The 19,761-nt window shown below is 39.1% G+C and overlaps 1 protein-coding gene across 2 annotated transcripts in view; it reads right to left on the bottom strand.

The window, feature by feature from the left end:
• micu1 (mitochondrial calcium uptake 1) overlaps positions 1-15,221 on the bottom strand; it is a 50,403-nt gene extending 35,182 nt beyond the window's left edge. Inside the window, exons 1-4 of one of the 2 annotated variants that reach the window (XM_084735479.1) lie at positions 15,062-15,221; positions 7,793-7,957; positions 6,307-6,502; positions 1,885-2,047 (exon numbers count right to left, since the gene is read on the bottom strand). In XM_084735479.1, the coding sequence (XP_084591605.1) occupies positions 1,885-2,047; positions 6,307-6,502; positions 7,793-7,956 (523 nt within the window). In that variant the 5' untranslated portion in view covers position 7,957; positions 15,062-15,221. Of the gene's footprint in view, positions 1-1,884; positions 2,048-6,306; positions 6,503-7,792; positions 7,958-15,061 lie in introns of those variants that run through there. The other variant, XM_084735480.1, reaches the window with a different exon arrangement.
• Between the last annotated feature and the right edge of the window lie 4,540 nt (positions 15,222-19,761).

Below are 19,761 nucleotides of genomic sequence, written 5' to 3'. Positions count from 1 at the left end.
AAACCCAAATCCACAAAAACACAAATGTGATTTAGGGGCTTATGTACATAATAGTAATAATCTAAAACATATTATAAATTAGTTTTAATGACAATATGAAATTAGGGCCCAACTGACATATCAGTTGACCAATACTATTAGCCTGATATCGGACACTCACAGTTATATTGGTCTAATATTGGTATCTGAGTATGTGTTGTATAATATGTACTGATATGAAACTCCACCCCCACCCCCCCAAAAAAAAACAGATTATAATGCAGATTCATCAATAGATATAGTTTTAGTATTACTCATGCTGAGCCTTTAGGTTACGTTTGTGGCCGAGTAACAACACGTGGTTCTGCTTCAGATTAACACAAATTTCTCCCAGGGAGCTTAATTTTTCCAAACACTAAAACAACAAAATTAATTATGCCAACCAACCATAAAAAAAATCTACATCAGTTGTCCCACCAAACGGGTGCAACAAAAACAAAATCTGCTCCGAGCCAACTGAACAACAGAGACATGAAGCTGCTCCAAATCCCTTTGACATTACTTTGATATCAAATATTCATTTTTTTACTATTCCAAGCCAAATTTACAGAGGCTTTAAGGGTGCGTCCAAGTCAGAAAATTGACATTTTAACATGACCACCTGAAAGCTGTTTATACCTTGTCCTTCTGAGAATCCAATTAATATGCATGTATGCATTTTCAGACCCTATCCAAACAGACAATTTAAAATAAAAGGGGGGCTAAAACCACCTTGTAAATTTTTTATCAGGTCCATGTGTTATTCATCATCTATGGGCCAGAAAATCTGCTGAGCATTAAAACAACAAAAGCAGACTTGACCAGGGTTGTTTAACCTCACTTGGGTTGGAGGTTTGAGAAGAGACTGAAACGTCTGCCTGTGGAGAAAACTGCAGTCTCTCTTGGATTTTTCATCTACTTTACTGACCCGTCCAACAGAGCTCAGCTCATCATTTCTTAGATTCCTAAAGACAGGATAAAGAAAGGGGAGCTGGGGAGTTGTCAGAGGCACTGGGTCTAAGAATGGAAGGCCAAATGGGGCCAAGCAAGGCCAAGTCTTGGCCATGGTTAACAGATGGAAGTGCTGAGGTGAGCGGGAAAGCTAGTGCAGACGTGACAGGCCCAGCTAAGTCCTTATTAAGTGTTAACTGCCGGCCTGCTTCCTTTACTGTGGATGTAATAGTCCTCACATACTGAGAATTCAACCGCAAGTGTGTGTTGGAGGCGAATATGCTCCCATACAATAAAATGTCACACAAATCTAAGTGCCTTTTAGTGCTGAATAACCAGGTAACAACAGATAAAGACAAGACCGGTGCTGAAAAGTGTCCATGCCAAGTTAAGCTCCCTGCTTTCCCAAACCTCCCATGGCTGAAGATCAAATATCTCACACTGGATCCATGTGTGACACCTGAGATCTGCTCCGGTTTGAACCCGTTAATTGATACGCCAACTGCTGTGTGGTGATTCACTCAGCTCAGCGTGATGAGACAGCCCTGTCGCTGCCACCCTCCCTCCCTGTCTCCCTTCATACTTGTGAACACGGTCAGTGGGATCGTTACACTATGAACTGCCAAGTGTGCGCTAAGTGTCCCTGCAGCTGGATGTCGGGCCGTGTTGGGCAACGCTCTATTAGTGGAGTGAAATGATCTCAGCATCACTAATTGAAAAACATCTCACCCTGGATAGTGATTACCATAATCCTGCATGCATGTACTGCAACACATGCAAGGCTGGCAGAGTGTATTTTAAAACCCTGGAACCGGTTTAAACTTGAATCTACAGAACCAGACTAGAAAGCAGCCAGCGGGTGTGAAGAAGTCACTGAGGAAGCAAAAGTGGTGGAGGAAGAAAGGGGAGACTCACTCTCAGGCTGCTTCTCATTAGGTGTGATGGAGCGTATGAAGTCCTGCGGGGTCATGTAGACCTCAGCATCTCCATGTTCACCGATCACCTTCAGCGTGGCAAAGTAGCGGAAAATCTTGTCCGGAGTGGAGTAGGCCCTTATCCTGTTTTCATACTCCATCACCTGCCAACCAGACAGAAAACAATAATTAATGACACACCTTTTAACATCATGAGCACCACTCTAATATACCCAAACATATTGATTATTTTAGGTATTCTGAAGTTACAGTAACAGTTTAGCTTGGATATTAAAGAGATTTTCAGATAACTAACACTGTAAACTGTGCGAGGAACCCTCTGACCTGATGCATTATTAAAAATATTAATATTTGAATTAACAATTGACCCTGCAGCATTTACTGGCAGCAGTCACAGGTCAGATGAGAGGTCTGCGCCCACTTCTGTAGGGAAAGATCACTATCTCACACAATGAGAGAGATAGGAAAATGCCAAAAAAAAGCTGCTGTGTAGCAGGTTGTAAGACAAATAAACATACAAATCCATCATGATCTCTGGTTGCCCATCGATCCTGTGAAGAAGAGATCCCAAAAGGAAAGCAGAAAGAATGCATGAGCCTCCAGAGAACAGCAATTGTTTATTTTGACAGCAGTGTTAACTTCTTTTTTTTATGACAAATATGATCATGATAAATATGCATTAGCTTCTGTCATTTAAATTATGCAGAATAAGAAACTGGAATCAACCATATTCATAACCAGGTTCTTCACGTTGAGATTTGAGGCACATAAGATGTATGAATAAGTGTGGTAAGCAGCTAAATGATGCTGGTGACAGTTTCTGCTGATGATAATGTTGGCATGATGAGCAAAACATGATGAGTGACTGATCACCCTTAACTTAGTAAGCGGTAGGCGATATGGCCCTAAAATAATGTCATGATATTTCATTGTATTGTGCACTAATGCTATTCTTGATGATATGAGAAAATGCATTTTCGGTTTTTAACTCACAATAGCTGTTTAGCTCTGCGCACGAGATTTTTAGTTGTTCTCATACTCAACCGGGTGCTTCTGCTTGAGGTGATGAAAATTAATTTGCTGTATTGTTCCCTTTTGTTGTTCCAGTCTCGTTGCACTTCTTAAACATTACCACAGTTTACTGTACTGATCTTTTGTAACAAACCACTTCCATACAAACTGGTTTCCCTTTTTGGAGCTAACTCCTCCACAATAATATTAAAATAATCACAATATGAATTTAAAATACTGTCATATTGACATCTATTGCCAGTACTGGACTTCTTTAAGCTCTCTGTCCCAAACGCCTGAACAGAAATTGGAAAAAGGGCCTGCGAGTATTCTGCACCCTTTGCACAGAATTTGTTGCAGAATGACTTGAAACTCAATGAACTGGTCTTGCTAAATTATTTTAAATCCAAAATGAAAGAGGAGGCAGATTCCATAGGATGTCGATGTTTTTAGCTTGCCTGGTTGCACAAAAAATCCTGAATCCTAGAAAGTTCTCTTTTAATGTGACTTTTGGTTCTTGTTAATTTTTGTAATATTGGATCATTCAAATTAAGATTGATTTCAATTAGAAATTAATTTTTTTTACAACAAGCCTTAACATCAATCAAATCAAAGATCCAGCAATATTCCAGTCCTGTGTGCAGCAAGTTAAATAATCTGAGGGAGAGTTAGGAGAGTGTCGAGAGGGTGAAGGAGGGACCAGAATAAATAAGCAGGTGGCTGCAGAAAAACAAGTTGTCAGTCCTGATGGGGAGGTATATTAACCTCCTGACTGCCTCATAATCAAAACAGGAAATAGTGTTTTTCAGGATCAGTCAGACTGACAGGTTAACATGTTGGGAGACTGTAGAGCTATCACACCCGCACAAAGCTGTGACAACCACACATACGGCTAGCAGCACGGCACCGCTGACATACCGAGGTCCAACTTCTTGGAAAATACAAAGAAACTCATTATTCAGCTCTGATACACAGATTAGCCACGTCAATGTTTGCCTTGACACTGCCATCTGCCTTTCAGCACAAAGTTTCAAACAGAAATTGACAGAGCGGTGTCTGTCTGGGAGCTCTGCTCAGCTGTAATCCAGACAGGCGGTTATTTTATGTGATGCTGAATGATTGTTTACACTACACAAACTCCTTGAGGAAAAACCTTCAACTTTTTGCAGCTATTATCCACTTTAATTTGATAACAGAAAGAGTGAGAGAGATACAGAGATTCTGATCACACGAGAGTCTGTAGCAACGATTACATGCTTCCCTGTTGGTTCCCCCTCTTAGTAGACCTTATTGGTCTTTAGGGAAATCACCAGGAGCGTGTCCCCCAGAAGAAGCAACCATCAGTGTATGGATGAGAGGTTATAGGACAGTCGTGTGGAAATTCTGGTGAGCCTGACTGATGGAAAGCCCTGGGTACGCTGTCATCACCCTCTCTGGCTTTCATCTCCTCAGATTTACAGGCTACTGATCTCAGCATCACCCACACTGGTGGAGAGTCAAGTCCATCTTTTGAGCTTTCAGCCAGTTATGCTCTCTCTTTCCATAACAAAAAAAAATGCACATAGCAGGAGGGTGAAATTCAAGTCACGCCAGCTATTTATTATTTTTTCCCCGCAGATTTTCAAAGATTGTTGTGCAACATCTGAGACAAGAGTGGTAAATCAGTTTTAAAGTACCAAGGTGAAAGCAGTGAATTTTAAGCACATATTAGAGTGAAAATTCCCTCCTGCTGCATAACTTTGCATTTGAAATGGTATCATCTATCTCTATTGCCTTTGAAAAAACTACAGCACTCATTCTTGAGAACTGGGACAAAACCGTATTTTGAAGGGGTTTTCGATTTTTACTCTTCAATTAAATATTGAATATCATTTAAAAGATCAAACTCTAAGCTATTAAACCATGCAACAGACCAAGCTAGCGATTTAATTTTTTATTAAGTGTAGACATCTTTATTTTTAAAAGTTGCTAAGAGTTCTCTCAATGCTTCTTATTTAGCTTTGATTTAAAAGGGCTACAGAGATGAGATGTTATGGTTGAGATGCATCTGATAGCAATATTATCTGATGAAACTGTCAAAAAATAGAAAGTTTATCAGTGCTTCAGCAGTATTCCTGCCTTTTTAAAACCAGGAAGTGAGACAGAGGTTCTTAGGGTATAGCTAAACCTATTTATGCCTGATTGAATCATGTTTTTGTAAAAATCCGACAGCTGACAGAAATCTGGGACAGAACTTCAAAGGACCAAGATTTTCACAAAAAGATCCATTTTATAACAAATATTATTATAATATCACATATTTATACCTATGTTAACAGTAGGTATTGTTAGCTTTTTTTAATTAACAGATTTTTAACTGTCTGAAGTTGTGAATTCTTGTCTGGGACAGGGGTGTTTCCTGGCACAGAGCAAAAATTAAAGCTGACCAAAACATTTCATAAACGACATACATTTCATATATATATGTATATATATATATATATATATATATATATATATATATATATATAAATCTTTAAAGACTATATTTTCACCCAAAAATTGGAATTAGAGTGTTCATATTAATAAGTTTAATAATAATGAGTAAATATGGTTTTTGTCAGTAGGACACGGTTTGTTCTAATTCTCAAGAATGTGCGAAAGAGAAGAATATATCCAAGGACCAAAATGTTTAATTCTCTAAAACTCCATCGACATTCAACCATTTCAAGGGCAGTCTGAAGCACTGATGGACATGCACGGACATTTGCACACATGTATGCACAGAATTGACTTCAGTACCTTCTATCAAACCTTGACTCTTCATCTGACACAGTGAGTGAGCTGGCACAAACAACCTATTTTTATCAACACACTGGTGAATCCTGTGGTGCTGTGATTCACTAAAACGGTTTGCTCCCTAGACAGCTATAAGCTTTCAGCAGACTATGGCTGCTGCTGCTGCTGCTGAGGCAAGAGTGATCGCGCAATTTTTACATCTACATCCATAAGTTGGATGTACTGTTGCATCAGATCTGTTTGAAAAAAAAAATCCATTTATTGTTCAAAGCTCTTCCTCTTTCCCTCTCCCTGGTCGTCCAACAACAATATGCAGAGCTACAAACTGTTTATTTGGCATCGTTTCAAAGACCCTTTGTACTTCTTCTCCTTCTTCTTTGTCATCTGCTGCCTAATTAACGGCAATAAAATCTAACGGGTGGTACATTTCTGTTGTTTATGGCTGCGGCAATGTGTGCTCATTTCCTTTGTGTGTCTCCGTAAAATATTCTGTCAAAATATACTGGCGTTTGCATATTGGACATTGATTGTGAGGGCTTTCAAAACACCATTCTGGAGGTGAATTAAATACCGGACTGACTGAACGCTTGAATGTTTATTGTTTATTGATCACCTTGCGGTCACGGAACCCAGAGCGAGGCTTCTTTTTCTTCCCCTCGCCGCCTTCTTCTTTTGCTTCTTCGTCTCCACTGCTGGCCTCCACCGATTTCTCTGTCTCTGTCTCAGAAGCTGCATCCTTCACGAAATCAACGCCCTCACCACCTGGTTGTTCAGAGTGTTGAACAGAAGGCCCTGCATCTGCATATGCTCTGGTTAAAAAACAAACAAACAGAAGAAACAGATTAACACCTGAGGGACATTTCTATGTCATCTATGAAGAAGGTTTGCTATTGCAATATCTGTGAATTTATCTAGTTGACTGTGTAGCTATGAGAGAGAATGAGGGAGATGAGGGGATGTGCTGCACTGGGCAAAACAAAGAGGTTTACCATAGCATACTCCCACTTGACCATTTCTCTGGCTAAATTGAAAATTGGAATAATAATAATAAATAGCTGAGTCTGTCTGGGGCAGGCTGAATAATTCAGTTTAATGAGACACAAGGAGAATGAAGCCTGGGGTGAAGGCCTGGAACAGTCTCGTCCCATCAGTCTCAAAAGCCCCGAGGCACCATCCATCACTCCGCCTCCTGCAGCACAGTCATTCTGTCCCCATAGAGCTCTCACGTCAACACCCTATCCACTGCTTTGCCTTAACTAAACACTACTCTCTTTAGTAATGGATAGCAATAAAAACATAGTGACACCCTTGGGGTGGTGGCTTGGAATGTCAACAAAAATGCAGGTAAGCAGCTTCATGGGGTGGTTTCCCCAACAGTTGCGTAATTGGGGAATCGAATCTGGCATGGGTTCAAAAGTCAAACTTCTGTTGAATACTGCGCTGCCAGCAAATCCCAGCCTACTTAATGTAGATCATGATCCGTGTTCGTTTAATGGGGACCACACCAGACACAGGAGCCTGCAAGTCATAGAGCAAAGAAAACCAATTGTCTAAAGAAAGACACTTGGGTTGGGCAGATCGCATTGCCGGTCATTGACCACTGAGGCCTCTACCGTCATAAAACAGTGATTTAGACGTGCTTAGAACTGATAAATATCTATTATAAGGCGGGTCAGCCAGAGAGAGCAACAACAAAGGATAAAGGTTTTATTATAATAGCCCCTGGCACCTGATTTATTAAAGGAACAAGAGTATAAAGTACTGCCCAGTTTGTAATTAATATCCAACAGCTCAAAAGATGTGAAAAGTAAAAATCCAGTCATATGATATTGTTGTTTGGGGGTTGGTTCACAAGCTTGCATGATACTTTGAAAAATTTTATGGCAAGCCAGTGGCAATCAAAGACAAACTGCTCTTTAAAATCTTTACACTATCATATTTTGTAGTGCTTGATAACATGAATGAATCCTTTTTGTGTTTTTATGTTTGCCCCTTGAGGGACAAATGAAGTATTCGGCTGAAGTATCAGAAAGCCATTATTATTTTCTCTGTAGTAAGTAAAAGCACACAAAGAAGTGAATTGATGAGCACAGTCCTACCTTTTCCAGAGCAGCCCAGCACTAGCAGACACGCCGGTCACTCCAGCTAGGGCTGCCAGCATCAGCCTCCTCCGGCCAGACCCTCGCACTGCCCCGCTGTGGTAGCGCCGGGACAACTGCACTAGCCCCACTGAAACAGCGGACAACGCCCGCAAGCGGAACATCCTGCAGAAAGGAAAGAATAAAGGTGTGGTTTAACAGCCGACACTTTCAACAACAGGACACAGGAGTGTACTGTACACAAATTAGAAGATGCTCAACAGTTTTAGGGCATTTTATCCAGCATGTGATGAGGGAAAAAAGTAATAAGTGATATAAATCTGCTTCTGCAAACACTGACAAATAAGAGGATAAAAGTGTTTCAAACTAAAGAACATATACTGTATATCATCTGAACATCACGTAGAAGTGGGCACCTGGCTAGCACTGTGCTAAGCATATTCCTTCTCTAGTCATAAGCCATAGAGGTCTTAGGTAAGGATTTGGAGAATTTGACTAAAAAACTAATTAACACTCATTGCAAGAGGGAAAGCTTAGTACAATAGCAGTGCACTCAAGGGATCTGTCTTCATACTGCACTGCAGGCAAAACTGTACCTTGAACAGTCAATGCATAAATGTCCTGGAATCCTCACACACCTCAATTAATAAACAACAGAAAGCAAGGATAAAACTAATTGCCACCAGTGCAGCTAAGCTCCAGAACTTCATTTTGGACCAGACTGTTGCTTAATTCATCAGTGTCACGGAAAGATGATTAACAATTAGGCGAGGGACTACTGGTGTGTATCTGTAGCTCCCGTGTGTGCACATAGGACAGGGCACAAGAGTTCATCCCACAGAGGCCTGAAGCTGCCACCTGTCGATATCCTATTAACAATTCAGACACCAATTGTCAAAGTGATTCTGCAGAGAGATAAGAGAAGACATGGCATATGCTAATTGAAGTATTCAGCAGTCCATGACGATGGGGACTGAAGGGAACAGCAGGCATGAACACCATTTCTGTGGAGCTGGTGACAGTCTGGTACTGAAAGACGGGCGCAAAAGATATTACAGACATCAGTCTGACTGAAAGCCCTGTCAGTACAACAGAACAACTTCAGTGACAGTCCATATTACAAACACAAATCTTTAAGCACTTGTATGCAGGGCTCAACAGTAAGGATTTCCTACTCACCCAGGGCAAGTAAAATACCATGTCGGGCTAGTAAATCTTGCAACTGGTAAAAAGGAATTAAACCATTTTGATAATTCATGGTTGATAATTTAAATGGTTTTTTAATGCAAAATGGGGAAAATGCTGCTTTCCTGCTTTTCACTGTTTTACTATCATATTAAACTGAATATTTCTGAGTTTTGAACTGACACAACAAGATCTGAAGACATCACTTTGAAGAAACTGGGATGGACATTTTTCACTATTTTCTAACATTTTATAGATGCTGCACCACCATCTGTGCATAGGCAAAGTAGAAAGTGAGTTCAGGCAAGTAAGCAAGGAGACCTGAGAGCAACCAAGTCTGTATTTTCCCAGTTTCCAAACCTATGCCTTCCAATATGAATACAGCTTTTGCATTTGTATGCAGATTGTCTGTTTACAGAGATTAATATTTTCCCCACATGTGGAGCCCTCGGGAAACAGAGCGAGGTGTGTAAAAGCTGGTTCGGTGTATAGCCTAAATGGTCTTGAAAATTGAACAATGTAAAAATGTTAATATACAGTGTTATTCAAGATCGCTTTGTCATAATATCTGTGCCAGGAAAGTTGACGTGTGCTAACTGAGATGGAGCACATTGGTCAATGTTCTGTTACATGTCACCTAATGAGCAGTGTATGACTAAAATGTGCCTAAATAATAACTGCACAACCTATTGTACTGGAAAGGTTTAATAAGCAGCAATTGCAGAATAAAAAAAAAAGAACATTAATTTGGGACAATTATTGTAAAATCTAGGACAGTTGAAAATAGAATTTGGGACACTGAGGGAAAAAAGTTAATTTCAAGCCCTAGATGTGATATTATTGCTTCTATTGTTGTAGCAAGCTTAGCAAGCATGGCTTAGATTAAACCCTTTGTAAAACACGAACACACAAATACATACAGAGAACGAATGCCATGGTGGGGGCACAACCCTGCTGGGGAGTGGCAGGGTCCCTCTTCAGAGTTAATAAATTGTGCGGTATTGGAACAACTCTAGCTCGAATGCATATACTGTATGTCACTTTCGACAAAAGCATCTGCAAAATAAATGAATGAAATATGAAATAACAGGAATAATTAGTCATATCTTGGTATAACAAAATGTAGAAATGAGATAATAATTTCTGAATAGTTTCTCAAACACTGAGCTGAGAGAATCTGTTAAAGCAAATATCAGATCTGCTTGAAATGTAGAGGGGGGTTTTGTTCAACTGGAAGGATTTTTTCAAACACAAAACATAAAACTGTTCTTCTTGATCTGTTCGACTCTGAGCTGCCAGCTGAGGCCCACCCATTTAGGCTAGTGTAATTAATGTCTTCCTGGGCCTTTGAAATATGCCACCGGAGTTGAAATTAATCATTTTCAAAGTGAGAGTCGCCCATGATCTGTGAGATCCCCAGTTGCAGGGGTGTGGAGGTTGTACAGAAAATAGATTTTTGCAGCAGAGACACACAGATGCTCTCTTTGTCCTCATCGACCTGTCAGAACATTCTGGTTAGCGGGGGGGACACTGGGGATGTGAATGTTTGTATCTTGAATGAAAAGCTGTGAGCCACGCTACAGCTGCAGCCGCATCACCTCTGAAAAGTCTCATCTTTGCAAAATACTAAAGAGGACTTTCTTATTACCACTGGGTAAAATATGATAACCCACTACCTTTGGTCTCCTTTGAATACCTACATTCAAAAAGGTACAAATGCAGTAACACACACCTGCGGTAGTCAGTGGCTTAGGAAGTATCTCAGGCTGTTACAACAACAAAACACAACAACGAGGCATTGATCCAAGTGTGTTAAAGCTGATGATATAGGTAAGCTAACAAACACTGCAGACCACTGACTGGTCAGAGGAGCATCTCATTGTGAGCGTGAAGAAGGCAAGGGGTGAAAGTGATGGTGATTTTGCCATCAAGTTGAGCTATTTTACACAAACAACGCCTAAACTGTATATCCAGGTAAATGTCAGGAAGGTATGAAGGTATGTATAAAAAAGAAAATAGATATCGTCCAAGCCTAACTTGCGTCCAGCTTTTCTTGCCTTTGTTCTACGTCCATGGAGCAAGTACAAAATTAGAAGTGCCAGTAATAATGCTAACAGTTTGTCATATGAACATAAAACATCATCCAACAGTTTATACAATGTAAGCTTGTAGATGTCAGGGTCTCTTATCATAGTTTATTATTCTTATTTTTATCAAGATAAATGTTTAATGAATGCCCAGAATCCATCAAATTGCTGAACCCTCCAAAGGAAATGTTAAATCCTACATATACAGACATATGATAGAATAATACATTGTGCAGGCGGAACAGCAAATTACACAGGTCACATTATAATGTGGACCCTTCAAAACCTACACTGGCTCCCCATTCAACAAAGAATCAAGTTAAAAATTCAACTCGTCACCTACTAAGCCCTCCATGACTGAGCCCCCTCCTTCCTGACTGACCTCCTGCAACAACATACCCCTACATGCAACCTCAGATCTGCCGACCCCAACCTCCTTGCCCCTCTCACCTGTTACAAGAGCTGGATCTGGGGGGGGGGGGGGGCAGGGCCCTCTCCATGGCTCTCCCTCACTCTCTTCTTTCAAAACTGCTCTCAAAACCCACATGGTTTTAATGTGTGATCCATCAAACCCCTCCCTTCTCCTTTTAATCTGTTTTATAGCTGTTTTTATCCTGATATTGCTTTCTACTGGTTCTAGCTGTTAGTAGTTGCTTTTATCCTGATATTGCTTTCACTGTTACTATTTTCATGTTTATTTCTGTCTGCCATGTAAAGTGTCTCTGAGTACCTCTTAAAGAGCTTTACAAACAAAATGTACTATTATTATCATATTCAAAGCCCTGACTAAGACCTACATTAGTCTAAAAACAGCTGCATTTTAGACGACTTAGCCACTAAACTAAATGCTTTTTAATTTTTTCTTCTTCCTTGTTACTATTTTTCGTATATTTTGGAATGCCTGGATTGCCGTCCTGTTTATCTTGTTTTTTCCCCCATTCCCCAAGAGAACTTGATACATCAATCATCAGCAGTTGAGTATACAGAGCAACCAGTCATCTCCTTGTTTAGGATATGGATGCTGAATAGGGCTAACACAGCTTCACCTACTTCGAAGGTGAATGGAGAAGAGTGTTGGTCTTACAATAAAGTTTTTCTCAGGTCAGGTGGGATCCTTTCGTGATGAACTCAGTGTTTAAAGACATCAGTTTTCCTAATTTTAAAAGTATTCAGCCCAGCCAGTGCCACAGCACAGCAATGTGCACTGGGACCTGGTGCTGGCCTGGTACCTGGTAAATCAATACCGATCTTGGTCATCAACATTCGCTGCCACCTGACAGTGATTTGCTGCTCTTCCCACAAGAGAAACATAAGTTTTGATGCTGTGTAAACACCACTTGGTGCTTGGACTGTTGCATCCTAAAAAAAAATGGACAAAAGCAGTGGGCAGTGTCACCTCAGCAGCCTGGGGCACTAAACATTACGTTTTATGCCCTCAGTTGAAAGTAGTGATGCATTCCTCTCAAACAATAGTAAACTTGGCAATTTTAGGAAGTAAAACTTTGCAGTTCCTCTGTTGCTCAGGGATGTTTTGTGCCTCTGAGCGGTAAATATAAACAGAGAGAGGGGATTATTGTCAGGATTACCAGGAGAACAGATGAAGAAAAGTTTGCACATCTACCTTCTACCCTCAGTATCTCATTTGGAAATTTTATCGCATAGCTCTTTCAGCAGGTCTCTTTCAAATCCTTACAAATTAATTCATTAATTAAAGTTAACAGAAGTCTTTGTTTGTTTATCCTCGGTTTGGGGTTATTAGAGAACAGGTGATAATACTCAAAGGTTGGGGCAGTATGATGGTGTGGTGCCTCACAAGGCATTAAGTCATTTGTCACTGCCCAACTGGATTATCAAGTTTATATAACACAAGTGTGAAGACTCGGGGATGCTCGATAATACTGCCATTAGTATCAGCAAATAAAGGCTTTAAATTGAAATAATGAAATGAACATTTCTGCCTATATGACACACTCATGACATGGCGCTTTAATTAAAAAAACACAATGCAAGTATGTCTGCAGTGTGGAGGTCTTTGATGTGTCTGAATCGGATAGTAAAGTTGCTATTTGCAATAATTGCTTAGCATCAGTCATGTGAGGTGGAGCCAAATCACATTCCTTCAACCGAGCAAATTTAATTGCCCATTTTAAAGGCCATCATCCCGATCATTACAACAACTTTGTGAAGAACAAAGAGAAACAGGTGCCATTGGAAAAAGGCTGTCAGCAGGAGTATTTTGCCCAGTGAATGTGTTCATTTTGAAAAGCACTGTATTTTATGTATGCAATTAGGTGGAAAAAATATGTAAGGATGCACAATGTGGATTTTTTTTTTCAGCCAATGCTGATAATTACCTGCTTCTCATGACCAGTAGCGATGAGATAACTTTTTGTATTTTAAAAAGTTTATATGACCTTTAGGTTATGCACACCTGAGGGCTAAGATGTTGTAAAGCAAAGATGGTTGAGTTAATATTCCACCGCCCTGACTGGAACTGCCATTGATTTACAAAAAAAAAAAAAAAAAAGCACAGTTCTGACTCTTCAAATGTTCGTTTAATTTTTTCCATTAGAGTATATCAAAGAACTTAACAAATGTCCTTTGGCTTTTATAGCTCATCATCTTTTGCCATAGAATTCATACCAGATGCTTGACTACAGCTGCAACGATTAATCAATAATGAATCTTTTATTAAAATTAATCACAAGCTATACTTTTTTATATTAATCAGTTTGAGTAGGTTTTTAATGGATAAAAGTCAAAACTCTTTGATTCCAGCTTCTTAAATGTGAATACTGTCTGGTTTCTTTACTTCTCTATGACTGTAAACTAAATACATTTGAGTTGTGGACAAAACAAGACATGAGATATGAGAAAATAATCAACAGATTAATCGACAATGAAAACAATCATTAGACAGTCACAACTTTGACATAATCAGATATTATTACAGCCAATATTTAGCAGCTAAGAGGCTATGCACGAGTACCAACAGGCCAATATAGCCACAATATTGATCATGCATCCCTAAAAGCATGTGTATATATCAGCACCAAAATGAGCTTGACATTTTTGGCACATTGTGCATCCTCAGACGAGACAGTCTGACCAGAAGATGAACTGATCAAAAAGTGGTTTAGGCTGGTATAAAACTTTAGCAAAGTCACACAAAGTGGTAAGACCTGCATGATTATTGTATAACAGCCTGAACAGACTTGGCAGCTCAGTTTGTTCAGGACCCACAAGTCACAAAACCTGGGGTCCAGAGACCCAAGGGTCCAGTTCATCTGCAAGGTTAACTTTCTCAAGTCAGGACAGACTTTCATCAGAAGTTATAGCACACGACTGGGCTGTCTGAAATTGACCATGTTTATTCTTCCAATTGTTACCACTATTATTGAAAAATAAAGTCTTTTAGATGTCAAAATATAGCTTTTCTTAAAGTGGGGTGTGGCTGATTATGTGCTCCCCAATGCTCAGTCAGGGTCTTAGACAACATTTAACATCGCACTCTGGCGTCAAAAGCTAACGTTAGGCTAGCTAACATTACGTGTCAAGTTCAACATAGATTAGCAGGTTAAAAAAAACAACATTTGTGGTGATGTTAGTGTTATTTTTGACATGTCAGAGCAGAAAACCAAACCCCCAAACTTCTTCCCATGATGCACAAGGAACCCAATGTTTTTGTTTTTAGCCGTAAGATGACCTCTTTGACAACAAACTGCACTAATAAAAACTGTTAGCTGACTATGACCAGTCATATATGTTTTAAAGACAGTCTTAATTTTGCTTTTCTTGCTGCTGTTAATGTGACATGCTGAGCTGCCGAGTCCAGCTGTCAGATAATTGTTTCGCACGGCAGCTAACGCTAATGCTAGCTAGCTATCAAGCTAACAGTTAACGTTAGGATAAACGTCTCCTGTTAGCTGCTAGTTCATCAGCTACACTCTGCTTCGTTATAAGGCTCTCTTAGCACAGAAGAGGCAGGTTTACTCACGTTAGAGACAACACAAACACCACTCAGTCCGAAATGATGATGTCCTCGGCTTCTCAGAGTACGTCTTTCCCTCTGGTGTCTGCAGAGATGGAAGCAGCAGTTCCGTGTTCACCAGCAGCCGTGCGAGCAGCGGGGTGGGGCGACGGTCCGGCTCCCCGCCCCGTGCAGCTCAGCCGGGCTCCGTCCCACCACCACTGCTGGGGATCAAACGTCCATCATGCATTTCATGTCAAATCATCAATCAGATGCTAAAAAGACTTAAATACAATATGCAAAATACTACACGTTTAAATTAGTCAGCAGTAAAAGGCATAAAAGCTAAAACTGTTCCGTGATAAATCAATAAGCTCTCAATTATTTAAACTTCAATCAATCAAACTTAATTTATATAACACAAGTCATACATTAAGTGCATTCAACAAATGAGACATTTAAATGAATAAAATAAAACATAAAATAGGAGATAAGTGCAAGTCAAAATGGACCACACTAGGTAAAAGCCAGGCTAAAAAAAGATCTGATTTGACTTTTCTTTTACAGGGACAGCTGTCCAAAATCAAAAATGCATTTGAGCTGCAGGGTTTTGGTATCAGCTGTAGAGATGTCTGCCTTCTCTCCAAAATAATGGGACTAAATGGCCCTCGGCTTGTGGTGCTCAAATTACCAAAAATATACATTTGAAAAATTTAAAAAACAGCATCTCTTTCGAGAAATCATGACCCTGTTACTCAAGATAATCCACACACCTTGTTGTGAGCAGCTTCATGTAGGAACTACTTTCTTTCTACTAGAAAGAAAATAGTTTCTACCAGAAAGAAAGTATAGTAGTTCCTACATATCCACGCCACCCTCTTGCTCTATGAATACCCCATGAATATTTTTCTAAATCTGCCTGAAAAGGATCATAATGACTGAGAGGGCATAAAGGCTCTTATCAAGGCCCTTAACTAAATGCCATAGTATTTATATAGTTGTTGTTTTTTTCAGATTGGGTCATTTTTTCATATTAAATGGATTAATTATAATTAGAAACTGATGGTAGCCTATCACAGCTTCACATAGACTATTTTGCAACTAAATATGGTTTGAATGAATAAACTGCTGCATGTAGGTTTTAATATATAATACAGCTATGAGTTTTCTATTTCTGATTTTGTTTAAAGACTCTCATTTCAATAAAATAACTGAATAGAAGTGTGAGACAGGGCGTCTCTGCTGTCAGTCATGCACGGAGCTCCAGCATAGAAATGTATCACAACTAAATGACTTGGCTCCTCACAATGTGCCAGTTATAATTGTTGCCCCGAATACTTATTTGCTGGACTGAATGCGTAATGTGAAAGGGAAAGTCGACTGGGGATGCATCATAGAAGGTTGCAGGAAGTTGTCAGGTCAAATGTCTCCTTGAAGTGACTGTACATCAATGTTAATGAGGTCATGAATAAAGTAAAGCTGGATAGAATATAATATTACACACACTGTAAATATAGACTGTTTTAACTCAAAGAACAATCTATAATATATTTGCTTAATTAATTAGAAAAGGCCATGATATGTCATCAGAAAAAAAGGAAAGTTGAAGTTGAAATAACTGTATTTTGTGTCAAAATATTCCACATTAGAAGAACTTGTGTTTATAAGTTCTGAATGTAAATAAATATTAGAAATTTAAATTAACTTGAAGAAATAAAACTTGCATATTCATGTTAAGTTAATGAGAAAATAAAAGTTGATCCCTCTAAATTCCTGTGTGATTTTCTACAGTGTTTTTCTCAGTAGAGACTGTAAAGTCAAAACCTCTCTATATTTATGGTCTAATGAGTTCTTGTTAAGTGTCAATGATAAGAAACATTTTCGGAATGAGCCACTGGCACAAACACTCTATGCCGTAATTCAGGGCCACACCCGATTTGAAGGGGGCCCTCCGATGAGTGTGACTATCTGGGTTGCTCCTCCTGCAGTCACAGCGGCCTTGATGCCCCGCCCACACTGCCTCATCTGGTTTAACTGTTTTCTCCTCTTCCTCTTTCCTGTCAATACGGTTTTTAGACGCCCGTGTCCTTTGTTGAGATTGTGATTGGGCAACATCAAGTTAAACGCTGCACACAAAACTAGTGGTGGGTTAGATTTGGAGCCTGGTATGAACAGCTGAGTTCTGTTATATCTGCATTATATGTTTGTCTCCTCTCTATTTATTTTCATTCCCAATGTGATAGGGAAAAAATCCTGTAAGTGATTATAACGAGAAACTTTCTCAAAACAATGTTTTAGATAATAAGTGATGATTTTGTGATACTGACTCATTATTTTGAGATCGTATCTAAAAGCAGTACATACAGTAAATATACTTTACAATCATCCTTAACCTTTTTGTTAAATTCATTATTTCTGTGAACTTTTTTGATTGCTAACCTGACCTTTGTGCCCTCAAAAAACACAGAAGCCCATGTGACTTTGCTCCTAAAATGATGAAATTCCAGGCCTGCTTCTCATATTTTCTTGTGATAAGTTCATGTGATTGCTTTAAAGGGACAGTTCACCCTAAACGTTTTGGAGATATCAGCTGGAGAGATGTTTGCTCTCTTGGACCTACTCACTCATTTAAGAAACTCAGCAGCAAAGTCTCTTTCCAGAAATCATGACTCGGTTACATAAAATAATCCACAGACCTTGTTGTGAGTAGTTTCATATAGGGACTGCTTTCTTTCTGCAGTCTACCTGGATGACTCTCTTTCTTTTTAGATGTTCCTGGAATTAAAAGCAGTTTAACAAAATTGATCTGTGAAAAGTGTTAAACCTCTCTGGTCTGATGATTTGTGTCACTGACAAGAAACATTTTGAGAACACTCAGTTGCCACTATCAAGCTGTATTCTCATTGGTCAGATGACCAACCTGATGATATTTACCCCTTCATGTGTGGCTCAGTGGATAACTAGACACACGTGGACACACAAAGAAATTTCAGTTTATATGATAACACATGTATGCAATCAGACCGGTAAATGCACATTTTTTTCTTAAAGGCAGGTGAAGGCATGCTGGAAACAGCAACATACCTTCTTTGCACATGGACTCTGCACAGTTTAGCATGCTGTTTACACCAAGATATCTTTAAATATCATCTAACTATAAACTTATAGAATGTAAATACATTAATCCTGCATTACTCTGCTGTATCATCAAATTCTTGTGACACGTTGTTGGGTGTGTTGCAGAATACCGGGAGGTTTAATGACTTTAGATGAATTCATAAGCTATGAATTAATGAAAATGGAGCCAAATGTTTCTCCTTTGCAGATCCAGTAAGGAGAATACGCTGCATTTACAAACTGAACGTTGTCCTGACAAGAGGGGCCGGAATCTGAGCATTCTGTCAATATTTCCCATAATCAATAGAGCCATTACAATAATAAATTGACCACAACGGTCAGGGGACATCTGCAGGTCTCTTGCTGTTTAAAGTGAGCTTGTTTGTGGTTTTCTAGTTGCTAAATACACAGGAGTTACTGTTTTAAATAAAGTTTCAGTGAGTTGAGGTAATCGTTGTCTTGATTGAAGAGCACTGTAATACCAAATATACACACTGCAACTAATATTTCTGCTTCCTTTTTTGACAGTTACTTTTTAGATGTGCAGCTTTTTATTCTGCTGCCTAAAGTTTAGATGACTGTGAATTTATGCATGCATCAATTTTAGGTTTAGGTTAATTTTCAAAAATTTACATGAAAAAAACTGGCTACAAGATCGGCAGCAACTGTAACAATGACTTACAATGGCCTTTCATTTATTCATCGGTCACAGAAAAAATAAACTTCCTCAAATTCAATTCTAAAACTACAACTTGCCTTTAGGCCTGGAGAACTGTCGCAACACTGACCTTTTTTCCAGAACACTGCTGCTAACTGTGCAGTAGCTGCCATTAGCATGTTGATCAGGTGATAGCTGTCCTATGAAATACAGCCTCTAAAATCAATGGAGGCTAGTTGACAGAGATTACAGCACCCGAGGGGATTAAAGGGGGACTCTGACCCGGAGACGGGGGACGATTTCAGGCGGGGACGGGAAGCGTGAAGCAGTCTGCGAATACTGACACGAATTAACAAAATGTTCCATTTTCTGGTGATTGTTTAGGCATATTCAGAGCTTTTTGCCAGTAGTATTTAACAGGTTTCCCAAAAACGTATATTCAAATAATTAAATTATATCGTAAAACATACAACGACTAGTCGACTATTGGTTTAAACTGACAACTACTGGTCAACTAAAATCTTTAATCAGGGCAGCACTAATTCTTTGCACCTTGTTTTCTGTGCTGACATACTTTTCTGTTAGAAAATGAACATATTTCACTAAATTTTAACTTATCATTTTCTTTAAACTCAATTTAAATGATTAAAATCTAGCAACCACTAGAATAACAGCCTTATCTTCTGCAAAAATAGAAAAAGACTTTTGCTACCATGCCTGACATCAAAAAGAATTTGAACCATATACAAATAAAATCTGAAGTAATATTATTAGATACTAGAACAGTAATGTGATTACTTTGAGAAGTGCTTTAATTTGAGATACAGTAGGTTAATATGCATTGCATTTGTCCCTAACTACTGTAACAATTACCCACACCAAGAGGGGAATTGTAGGATTCTGACATCTTGCATTCAATTTAATATAAGTCTTGTCCTTATTAGTGAAAAAA

Source organism: Lutjanus erythropterus, chromosome 14 (genome assembly GCF_056507025.1).
Source record: "Lutjanus erythropterus isolate fLutEry1 chromosome 14, fLutEry1.hap2, whole genome shotgun sequence".
Lineage (NCBI taxonomy): Eukaryota > Metazoa > Chordata > Actinopteri > Lutjaniformes > Lutjanidae > Lutjanus > Lutjanus erythropterus.
This window is presented reverse-complemented; position numbering and strand designations above follow the sequence as displayed.